At 41.9% G+C, this 12,357-nt stretch overlaps 1 protein-coding gene across 2 annotated transcripts in view; it reads left to right on the top strand.

Moving 5' to 3' along the window:
* Positions 1 to 12,357, top strand: part of SWAP70 (switching B cell complex subunit SWAP70) — an 84,734-nt gene that overhangs the window by 47,752 nt on the left and 24,625 nt on the right. Inside the window, exons 3-4 of one of the 2 annotated variants that reach the window (XM_056116025.1) lie at positions 2,083 to 2,100; positions 3,635 to 3,808. In XM_056116025.1, the coding sequence (XP_055972000.1) occupies positions 2,083 to 2,100; positions 3,635 to 3,808 (192 nt within the window). The remainder of the gene's footprint in view (positions 1 to 2,082; positions 2,101 to 3,634; positions 3,809 to 12,357) is intronic. The other variant, XM_056116026.1, reaches the window with a different exon arrangement.

The raw sequence follows: 12,357 nt of genomic DNA, 5'->3' as shown, positions 1-12,357 counted from the left end.
ATGAAGAAGTTGTGGTAGGGCTAGGGGGGTGGGGATGTAGTTCAGTGGTCAGAGTTGCTTTGCATTTGTGAGGCCCTTGGTTCGATTCCTAGCATTGAAAAAAAAAGTTGTGGTTTTTATACACAAAACAGTACTACTCAGCTGTAAGAGAAGATGAACTTTTGCTTTTTGCTGCAACATGGATGGGATTGGGAGGTGTCATACTAAAAATATAACAATAAGGAGGACGATAAATACTGGACCATCCCAGTCAAAAATAATACATGACAGGGGGTATGGTGCTGCCAGCAGGTGAAGTGAATGCATCAGCAGCCTGATGGCACCTTCAGACTTCCAGATACCCCAGAATTGCTGCTGTGCCTTTGGCCAGACCCCAAAAACCTGGAGCAAAGCTTACCAAGAAAGTAAACGGCGAAGTTAGGTATGTGGAAAACACACCCACAAACACCTCCGGCTCAGCTATATAATTGGAGGCGTGGCCTCTCTGGTTCCTGATTGAACTGCTTAATGGCCATGATCCCAGAGACTCAGAAACAAATCTCAAAACCCAGCGGCTTTTGGCAGAAATGCGTCCAGTCCCTGCTGTAGGTTGCTGGTGTTGGGCCAACCCAGGTGGGAATAGGTTTCATGCCTTAGCCTGTTCCCCCTGGCGGCCTAGTGGCCGCCATCCTCCAGTGGCCACTGGACAGTCAGATTTGGGCCCACAGTGGCAAGACACGCAGGGCCTCACGGGATGGGGGTGGAGCCAGTCCTGTCCTCCCCACCCCAACGAGACCTTAAGGCATCGCCCACGAATGGCCTCTCTGGTTCCTGATCAAGCTGCTTAACGGCCATGATCCCAGAGACTCAGGAACAAATCTAGAAACCCAGTGGCTTTTGGCAGAAATGCGTCTGGACCCCACAGTAGGTTACTGTCACCGGGGCCACCCCAGGGGGGAAAGGGTGTTGTCACTCCGCCTGCCCCCCCTTGGTGGCTCAGTGGCTACCATTATCCAGAGGCCATTGGACAGTCAGGTTTGGGCCCGCAGTGATGAGACATTTTGGGCCTCATGGGATGTGGGCGGAGCTGGTCCTGTCCTCCTACCTCAATGTGACCCCAAGTCATCGCCCATGAACGGCCTTTCTGGGTCCTGATCAAACAGCTTAAGAGCCATGATCCTAGGGACTCAGGAGCAAATCTCGGAACCCAGCAGGTTTTGGCAGAAATCCCTCCATATTTAAGAGTTAAAATTTCAGAATTTCAAAATTGTGCGGCCACTACTGCAGCCACACGACATCATGTGTTATCCATAACCAGCAATAGAAAACAAATTGTCTACTGTTGCCTTTTCAGCAGATCTGAGTGTTGGGGTAAAATCTCAAATAATAATGGTGGGTCTGGTGTCAAAATATTGAATGTGATCAAAGTAGAGAGAGAGTAATGTGGAAATCATCTGCCCCACAGGTAGGGGGAGGGTGTGGGATAGGGGTTGTTGGGGGTGGAGAATGGGCACTCGTGAAGATACGGGTGTTTCATTCTATGACCGAGACTTGGACCCGAAGGCTTTGTAACTGCTCTCACTGAGATTGAATAAATAAAATTATAAAAAATGAAAATAAAATCCATGAAGTGCTGGAGCAATAGCACAGCAGGTAGGGTGTTTGCCTTGCACACTGCTGACCCTGGTTCGATTCTCAGCATCCCATATGGTCCCTGGAGTACCTCCAGGAGTAATTCCTGATTGCATGAGCCAGGAGTAACCCCTGTGCATTGCCGGGTGTAACCCAAAAAGCAAAAAAAAAAAAAACAAACAAACAAAAACAAAGGGAATAGACAATGTCCAGTGCAAACTACTTCTTAGACCTGAACTGTAGAAATAAGGTTTCCTAGGAGCATGGAGGAAGGATCTTGTGGACATAAGAACATCCACAGTCTTGTAAAAGAAAAAAGATACTAATTTCTTTCAGTGGAATGAATAGTTATTAAAATATACTAAAATTTGTCATGCTAAAATTTGTCTATTTGCATTTGTATACTGATAACTGAAAATATTTTGAATGTGGAGGTCAAGTTTCTTTCATTCTTATGTCTTTTATTTGTAGCCTGGCACTTGGCTCATGGTAAGTAGATCCTGAGGGAATGCTAATACATGATTGAAGAGTGACTATCAGGGCTTTCTCTTTAGAATTTCAGTAAGCTAGTTTTCCCCCAATAAAGTATCTTCCTTGAGGAGGTAGGTGAAGGAGAGGTATCTGCATGGGTCTCCTATTATGTTCCATGAGGCTTGGTAGTCTGTCTAGAAGAGAATTAGTACACATGAAAGAGAACTGTTTCACAAGCGAGTATTTTATGTACCGGGTAAGTGGTTCAGATTGATGTTATTTCATTGTTAGGCTAAAAATAGCGTTTATAAAAATCCCTTCTCTTCTCCTTCCCTTCACCGTTGTTGTGGCTACTAGGGCTTGGAAGTTGTATCCACATCTGGTGTGGTACTTGCACATTTTCAGTGGCTGGGGCTTGCACACCAGGTCATGGTGCTTGCAGACTTGGTCTTGTTGCTCCCTTACTTGCAGTACTTACTCATGTATTTGCCAAGGTGAGGACTCTTAATCTTCATTGAGCACACAACTTCCAGTGATGGCCTACTCTAAGGCTGGCTGCGATGCTCACCTCACCAGAGGTTGCACTTACTGGCCATGGTGCTCACACAGACTTTTCATTATGGGACTGGCCAGGGGTCAACCCCCTTTATGTGGGCACCACACACACCTGTCAGTGGCACAGCTGAAAATCACTTGTGGTGCCAGGTTCACAAATTAGAGCTGCCAGGCTCAAATCACAGAGTGCGTGGCACACATGGGACTCTGGGTTTGAATGTTATGACTTGCCAGGAAGGTAGTATGAGTCCCTGTGCTATTCTTCAGATCCCTAAATATCACATAGTTTCCTTTAATTTTGTTTGTTTGTTTGGAGGGGCTACCCCACAGCATTCAGGCTACCCCTGGACAATGCTCAGAAATTGCTTCTGGTGAATCACAAGACACTGGGAATGGAAATCCAGTCTCCTTGGTGCAAAGCAAAACCTCCAGTTCATTAAACTGTCTGACTCTTATATATGATACTCTTTTCCCCCTTTTATCTGTTTGGTTTCTGGGCTACACCTGTGCTTAAAACTTACCCCTAGCTATGCTCAAGGATCACTTCTGGCTGAGATTGGGGAACCATATGTGGTGCTGGTGATCGAACTGATTCAGTTATGTGCCAGGCAAGCCCCTTAACCCCTGCACTATCTCTCTGGTTCCAGTATTCTTTTTTATGGTCCATACCCAGAGGCACTCAGGGCTTATACCTGGTTCTCTGCTCAGGGATCACTCCTAGCAGAGATTGGGGGACTATATGTGGGGCCGGGAATTGAACTCAGGTCTGCCGCATGCAAGGCAAGTGCCCTACTTAGTGCTCTATCTCTCTGACTCCAGCACTCTTAATTGAGCTGTCAGAAATATGGTACCATGGCAAGTGCTTTGGAAATGGTTATTGATTCATTGGATGGATTAAAATGGAAACCTGTAGTCCGCTATAACTTTCTGTTATACTTGGCTTCAATACTGCCTATTGTGGACCGGTTCATTAAACTTTTTCCTCATTCCTTTTTAGGTCCAAGACAACTTTGACAAAATTGAATTCAATAGGATGTGTTGGACCCTCTGTGTCAAAAAGAACCTCACAAAGAGTCCCCTGCTTATTACAGAAGAAGATGCATTCAAAGTGTGGGTTCTTTTCAACTTTTTGTCGGAGGACAAGTATCCGTTAATTATTGTTCCTGAAGAGGTAAGATGTGGCTCTGGGAAGTTTTTGCATGATCATGTTAGTATTGAGTAGACAGAAAAGTTAAACCATTTACTGAATGCTCATCAACATGCCAAGCACTGAGACATTCCTTCAAGTGTAGAATCTCACAACCCTTATCCATTTGTTATGAGCTCTAACATTACTCTTGGCAGTGCTGGGGGGAACCATGTAGTTCTGAAGATGAACTTGGGGTCTGCCTCATGCAAGGCAAGCACCCTACCTGCTCTATTGTCTCTCGCATTCCCCTGATTTTATTTTTGCATGATATTAATCCATTCTAAATTTATTGTAATAAGCATATATTACATTTAAAATTTTGAGGACAGTACGGCAGCACAGAAAACCTTATTCCATATTTTTTTTCTTTTAAGAGCTCTGGGAAATTAAGAACAAAGTATGCAAATGTTCTTTTTCATTTAGAAAATGTGGTAAAAAGTTATTCTGGGCTCTAAAATAAGAATTGCCTTTATTTATATTTTGGGTCACACTCAGTGGTGCTCAGAGGTCACTCCTGGCTCTGTGCTCAGAGGCCACTCCTGGTGGGGCCCAGGGGACTATGTAAGGTGCTGGGGATTGAACATTGGTCAGCTGCATGTAAGGCAAGTGCCCTACTTGCTGTGCTATCTTTCTGAACCAAGAATAGTATTTCTCAGTAATAACCTTGAAACACATTCTGGGTCTTGTATGTTTTCCTTGGACATCACTCAAGTGTGTGTGCAAGTAGAGAGGTGTTTTCAAGTTTTAAAAAGTTTAGTAAGGTCTCTCAAGGGGTGCTTGATAGAGGGTTGGGGATTCTCAGCTGACCACGCTGGTAGTTTTAGTGCGAGCCCTTAAGGAGGTTGCACCCGACCTTCCTTACAGGCCGGTGTGGTACCAGGACTTGAAGTGGGGTTGGATGCATGCTGGGCATGGACCTTAACCCTTGTACTGTCTCTCTGGGCCCTGCCAGTGGAGAGATGTCATGTGATGACTTGTACCAAAAGGAGAGACTTTTTGGACAAAAGGATGAATTCAACTATAACTATAGCAATGTAGAGAGTTAGACCCATCCTGTCTGAAAATATCCAGAAAATAACATGTGACCCCGAATCCCTACATTTTGGATTTTCCTTGTTACCAATTTATACACCATCCAGTAATATTTGAAGGTGCCTTTGTTGCTGATGCTGCTAATGTAAGGTCTACTCTGACTTCTGACACTCATGTTCATGTGTTTAAAAGTTCACACTGTGCTACCAGAATCAGTAAGTCTTTTTACCTACTGCCTTCAAGGAATTTGCAGTCCCCTGGAAGTGGTGGGAAAAGGTCAAGTTTAAAGCAAAATTCTCCTCTTGTAGGAGAGCTGCAAATCTCCCTCAGATACAGAGACGGGAAAGATTTATTCCTGTTCAGGGGATGTCAGGGCATCAGGGATCAGGGAATGCTTTTTAAGAGAGGCAATATAATAAAGCAGTGAAAAGCAGGATCTTAAACTTTTTCAGTAAGGTCCAGGTGGTAAATATTTGAGGTTTTGTGGGTCACCGTTAGCTATAAAAGTCTTTGGCTCTGCTGTTAGGGCCGGAAAACAGCCCTATACTGTACTTCAATAAAATGGATGTTGTAATTTAAATTTTATATACTTTCCATCAGTCATGATATATTATTCCTTTGATTCTCTCCCTCTCCCCTCCCCCCCATAGTCACTTAAAAAGCATGAAACTATTTTTAGCTCATGGGTATTCAGAAGCATGCTCTGAGCCAAATTTGGCTGCTGTGTAGATTTAATTTATGGACTATAATTTCCATTCCCTGGTTAAGAGCAGGGGATTGGAGTCAGATTTCCTGGATTTGAATTCTGTCTTAATCACTATTCTTTAGCTGCGTAACCTTGGGAAACTTACCTAATTTGTTTTTGCTATAGTTTCCTTAACCATAAAAGATGACTATTGCTAATACCTATCTCTACCAATTCTGTGATGATAATTTTTTTTATGATCAAATATTAAAAAAAGAATCAAAATCATATCTTCTTTTGTCCATTTATTGTTTTGGACACTTGTATTATTTTTAGATCCTAGATCATAGAAAGAATGCAAGTGTGCAATGAATATAAGTGTGAAGGTGTCCTTTTGGATTAGTGTTTTTGTATTCTTGGGTTAGGTACCTAGGAATGGAATTGCTGGATCATATGTTAAATCTGTTTTCAATTTTTTTTAGAAAACAGTTTACATTCCCAGTTTATATTCCCACCCATGATGAGTAAGGCTTCCTTTTTCTTCATGTCCCTGTGAACAGTTGTTTCTGCTCTTTTTGGTATAAACTATTCTAAACAGATTTGAGGTATAGCTCATTGTTTTGGTTTGAATTTCCCAGTAATAAACAATAATCAGCATTTTTTTTTCTTTTTGGGTCACACTCAGCGATGCACAGAGGTTAACTCCTGGCTCTGTACTCAGAATTACTCCTGGCGGTGCTCAGGGGACTATATGGGATGCTGGGAATTGAACCCGGGTCAGCCGCGTGCAAGGCAAACGTCCTACCTGCTGTGCTATCACTCCAGCCCCAATAATCAGCATTTTTAATGTGCTGTTGGCTATCTATATGTCTTCTTGGTGAAATTTCCCTTTAATTATTATCCTCGATTAAATTTTTTTTTTGTTTTTCTTCTGATGACTTTTATGAGTTCTTTAAGTATCTTGGATGTAAGCCCTTTTTTCAGATATAGGGTGTGCAGATAATTTCTCCCACTCAACAGGTTGTCATTTGCTTTTATGGTAGTTTCTTTTACTAGGCAGAAGCGTTTAGTTTGTTGTAATACTACTTGTTCATTTTTGCTATTGCTTCTCTTGCCTTTGGAGTCGAATCTGCAAGGGCATCCTTAGTGACAATAACATGGAGCGTTTTGCCTATGTATTCTTTAATGTGTTTTACAATTTCAAGTCCAGTATTCAAGTCTTTAATATATTTCAAATGAACTCATATGTATGGTGTGGTAGTGATCCAACCTCCCTCTTTTGTCTATGCCTATCCAGTTTTCCAACAGCATTTTGTTGTTGTTGTTTTGTTTTTAAACCACACTTAGCAGTGCTCAGGAGTAACTCCTGATTCTGAGCTTAGAAATTACTCTAGTTGGTGCTCATGCAACCAAGATGGGATGCTGGGGATCAAACCCAGGGTTGGTCATATGCAAGACAAATACCCTACCTGCTATACTATTGTTCTGGCCCTCCAGTAGCATTTGTTAAAGACTTCTTTTTCTATTTCATGATCACAGTTTCTTTCTAATAATTAATTGTTCATGTGAGGATTTCTGAGTTCTCAATTATATTCCACTGGGTTGTGTGTCTGCTTTTAGTACCACACAGTTTTGCTGTTGCTGTATAGTATAATATATTACTGTCACTGTCACTGTCCTCCAGTTGTTCATCGATTTGCTCGAGTGGGCCCAGTAACATCGTGAGACTTGTTACTGTGTTTGGCATATTGAATACGCCACGGGTAGCTTGCCAGGCTTTGCCATGTGGGCGAGATACTCCCGGTAGCATGCCGGGCACTCCGAGAGGGGATAGTGTAATATAAAATCAAACAATCCAATGCCTCCCTTCTTCACTTGGCTTAGAATTTTGTATGTGCATTGGAGTCTTTGTGGTTCCACTCAAATTTCAGTAACACTTGTTCTGTTCCTTTGAAGAAACCACTGGGATTTTGATAGAGATTGCTTTGATTCTGTATAACGCTCTGGGTGGACAGTCATTTCAGTAATGTTAATTTATCTAATCCATGAGTATGGAATATCATTCCATTTCTATGTCTTCCTCTATTTCTTTTAATAGTGAAGTCACTTTAAATTTGCAGGTTTTTCACTTTCTATAAGTGTGTTGCTTGGTACTAAATTCTTTTTTATGAAATTGTAAATGAGAAAGTTTTCTTGCTTTCTTTTCTTTTCTAGTTCATTGCTGTATATAGAAATACAATAGGTAATAGGTTTTTGTTGGTGCTGTACAAATCAATACTGATTTTGTGGTCTTTTTTTATTGTTTTGGTCTTAATAGTTCTTTAGTTTTAGGACATTCTATATCTGTTATCATATCATCTAAAGATAGTGAAGTTTTACTACTTCTTTCCCAGTGTGGATTCCTTTTCTTTTTCTTCCTTTTACCTAACGGCTGTAACTTGGACTTCCAATACTATGTATGTTAATTACAGTGGTGAACATGAGCATTTTCATCTTGTTCCTGATCGTGGAGAAAAACTTTCAGACTTTTGCCATTGGGTATGACATTAACTGCGGGTTTGTGCCTTTTACTGTATCGAAGTATCAAATCCCCTTTTTGTTGAAAGGATTTGGTTTTTTGTCTTTTGTTTTGGGGCCACGTGTGATTGTACTGTGGCTACTCATTGGAAAGTGTTTGGGGATAATTCCCTATCATATGGCAGAACTATGTGATAACAGGGATTAAACCTGAACTCCTGCATGTAAGCATATTCTTCAGCCCTTTGAGCAATCTCCACAGCCCTATTGTCAAGATTTTATTTTATTATTTTTTAAAATTATTATTATTACTATTATTTGTCTTTTTGGGTTACACCTGGTGGTATTTAGGGTTACTCCTGGCTCAGAAATTATTCTTGGCAGAGCTCAGTGGACAATATGGATGCCGGGGATCGAACCCTGGTTGGCCTCATACAGGGCAAATGCCCTCCCTGCTGTACTATCACCACTCCGGTCCTTATCAAAGTTTTAAGAGTAAATAGAAAAAAGTAAATAGATGTTGAGTTTTATCCAAAGCTTTTCTCTGTCTGCTGATATTATATATATTTTTTCATTTGTTGATGTGATATATTTCATTAACTGATTTCCATATATTGACACACACTTATATTTCTTGAATAAATCCCAGGGTCCAAGGGATCACCGAACATTGTATGTGGATCAATGGTAGTGTGATGGATGGATGGATTGGGGATGTGATGTACAGCAATGGGCTTGGTGAACTTGGCATTTCCAGTGAAATGTTCTTGTGGGGATGTTCTGCATTCAACTGGAAATGCACATCTCGAGTGTGCTATAGAGAGGCCAGGGCTGAAGAGAGAGATGGGAAGGCCTGTGAGACAATTAGATCAGGGAGGATGAAACTGTAATGGGAGAAGTGAGGGCTGAGGGCAGAACCCTGGGTTTGTTTTGGTAGCAGGAAGAGGAAGTAGATTTGGTGGAAGGAAGCTGAGCCTGAACAGTCTGAACTGGGACTAGTGGTGTTAGATGTTACTGAGAAATTGAGGGTGATGAGGGAGAAGTTGTCTTTGGATTTAACCATTAGGTAGTCTTTGGTAATTAAGGAAGAGCTGGTTTGATTGTAGTGGTGAAGTTTCTTGGTGCTTAATAAAAATAGCAATGTAATTGTGTATGTGTGCTTAAGGGGAAGTAAAGAAAATATGCCATAAAGTATGCCATGGAATCCTTTCCATAAAACATTTCTAACTCGGGGCTGGAGCGATAGCACAGCGTTTGCCTTGCATGCGGTCGACCCGGGTTCAGTTCCCAGCATCTCATATGGTCCCCTGAGTGCAGAGCCAGGAATTACCCCTTGTGTATTGCTGGGTGTGACCCAAAAACCAAAAAACAAAAACAAAAACAAAACATTTCTAACTCAATGCAAAGACATAGCAGTATAGCACGTTCCCCGCCCCCCCCCCCCCCCCCCCCCATTGTTCATCGATTTGCTCAAGCGGGCACATCTGCATTGTGAGACTTGTTGTTACTGTTTTTGGCATATTGAATACGCCGCCACCGGGAGCTTGCCAGGCTCTGGTGCGTGGGTGGGATACTCTCGGTAGCTTGCTGGGCTCTCCGAGAAGGTCAGAGGAAATGAACCAGGGTTGGCTGCCTGCAAGGCAAATGCCCTACCCACTGTGCTATTGCTGCAGCCCATGCAAAGACATAAGAGAATGGAATATTGGTTGATGTAGAACAGTGTTTCCCAGGGGGCATTACCATCCTCTGGGAGAACTGGAAGGATTCATGGGGGCAGTTGTTGCTTCAGGTGCAATTGGGGAGTATCTTTTTGTTTAGTTGCTTAAAGAAGGTGGATTTACAGGGCACCGTGAGTTATCTCTATCTATCTATCTATCTATCTATCTATCTATCTATCTATCTATCTATCTATCTATTCCTGAAAAAGTGCAGGTAAGTCAAAGAAGTTTGAGAATCTCGGTAGAAAAAGAGACTGATAGATTTTGTCTTGTTTTGTTCTGGTGCTCAGGGATGACTGCTGGGGTTGCTCAGGGGACCATGTGGGGTGGAGTGCTTGGGACTGAACCTGGGTCTTCTACATACAAAGCACGTGCTCGCGGTGAACATGAGCTCCACCAATGGTATTTATGGTATTTTTAAAACCTAGCAATGTTATGCTAATAAAATTTGCAGCATAATTTTATATCTTCAAGCTACCGAGAGTATTCGATATGCCAGACACAGTAACAACAAAGTCTCCAATGGAGACGTTACTGGGCCCGCTCGAGCAAATCGACGATCAACGGGAGGGCCTTTACCTTTAAAGTATTTACATTTATTAAATTTATTTCATCATTATTATTGTTGTTGTTGTGGATTTGGGGCTATACCTGGCAATGTTTGGGGCTTATTCCTGGCTCAGTGCTCAGAGGCACAGGCTCTGAAGGGAGTCAGTCAGCACTGGATTCCTGTCAGCTCTGGGAAGTCAAGTGATTTCTCTTCAGTTGACCTGAAATGCTGGCATCCTCATGAACCTTGATGCATGCCCTGGAGTTTTGAGTTCCATAGCCCAGCCCCAACTCTGTGGCAATCTTTCCGGCATCTTTGCAGACTGTCTGGAATGTTTTGGTCTCTTTCCAAACAAGCAAATCTCATTTGAGAAGAGAACAATATCTCTTTGTCTTTCAAGACTAGCCAGACAGCTTCGCTTATCATGTGGATTTACCTGGTTTTGTGGTTGCGGCCCTCGGCATCTCTTTTGGGTAGAGACAGTGGAGACAGTATGAGGGATGTTATCACAGTTACTCTTCTCGGGCTGGAGGGCTTGTGTGGAGAAGGAAGGGATCTTTAAATAGATTTATGTATAACCTGATTTTACTGAACTGATCGCTGAGGTTTAAAACATGGCCTGTGTTTAGTGACCACATCTCTTGGCTTTTGACCAAGCATTGCAAACTCAAAGTTTCAGTGTTTTATGGAAAATATGAGAGAAATGATCTCCCTCCTTGCCTCCCACCCTCCCTCCCATCTTCTCTTCCTCCTTTCCTCCCTTCCATCCTCCTATCCTTCCATCCTTCCTTCCTCCCGTCCTTCCATCTTTCCTTCCTTTTTTTGTCCACAACCAGTGGTGCTGAGGGCTTACTCCTAGCTCTGTGCTCAGGCATCACTCCTGAAGGGGCTCGGGGACTGTGTGGGGTGCTGGGTTGACCACGTGTAAGGCAAGCACCTTACCTGCTGTACTTAGAGAGGAGCTCTGGGTGTGGCCCAAGAAGCCAAAATAAATAAATAAAAAATAAAAAGCCATATTTTGAACTACTATTAAATTTACAAACTTAAAATTCAGTGTGAAAACATACATTTGAGGTTATAATTAAACATGGCCAACCTGAGTTCGATTCCTCCACCCCTCTCAGAGAGCCCGGCAAGCTACAAGAATATCTTGCCCGCACAGCAAAGCCTGGCAAGCTACCTGTGACGTATTCGATATGCCAGACACAGTAACAATTGTCACAATGGAGATGTTACTGGGCCCGCTAGAGCAAATCAATGAAGAATGGGAGGACAGTGACAGAGATAAATATGTACAAAAGTTCAATTTGTGATCTTACAGTTTTCATGTTTTACAATTTTAAGGTAATGTTAATATTTATGCTTTCAGTAATCTCTCTACCACAATGATCACTGATGTTTTATTTGAGTACAGGGTGGTTTTATATTTTGCTTTCGTTTTTATTTTGGGGGATCGAAGTTCCCCAGGATTTTATCCATGAAATGTGTTTGCTTTGTTACTGAGTCACATCCTTGATTCTTAAGTCGATGATATTTTTAAAGTCAAATATTTTTCTCCACCTTTAATTAACACAATGTGTAATAGTAACAGCAGTAGTTATAGTAATAGCAGACATGGTTTAAATGAGTGTTCTCTTTTCTTCAGGTTCTCACATACATGTCAAGAAACATATCTCCATTTGAGAGTTCTGTATTTTTTTGGTCAAATGATATTCCTGGAAATATGTGTCTGTAAAGTATAGTTTTTACATTAGTATTCATTTGCCAAAAAGCCAAGAACAAAACAGGATGTGTCTGTTGTGGGCTTATTTGGAAGAGTGTCGTGGAGCTATTAAATATCCATTCTGAAATCATTTCCAGAAGACCCTGCATGAAATAAAATTCAAATTACCGCTAAGCCAGTCAAGACCCTTTTAAATGATGACAGTAAAAGAGCTTTGAACAAAGTGAAATTTTGGAGCCAAAGGCCACAAAAATCACATGCAGTTTGAAAGTTTTTTCTTTGTTATTTTTAGTGAAACTTGCTTGG

Source organism: Sorex fumeus, unplaced genomic scaffold, assembly GCF_029834395.1.
Source record: "Sorex fumeus unplaced genomic scaffold, SorFum_2.1 ptg000030l, whole genome shotgun sequence".
NCBI classification, from domain to species: domain Eukaryota; kingdom Metazoa; phylum Chordata; class Mammalia; order Eulipotyphla; family Soricidae; genus Sorex; species Sorex fumeus.
Note: the sequence above shows the minus strand (reverse complement) of the source record. Positions and strands in the feature narration are given on the sequence as shown.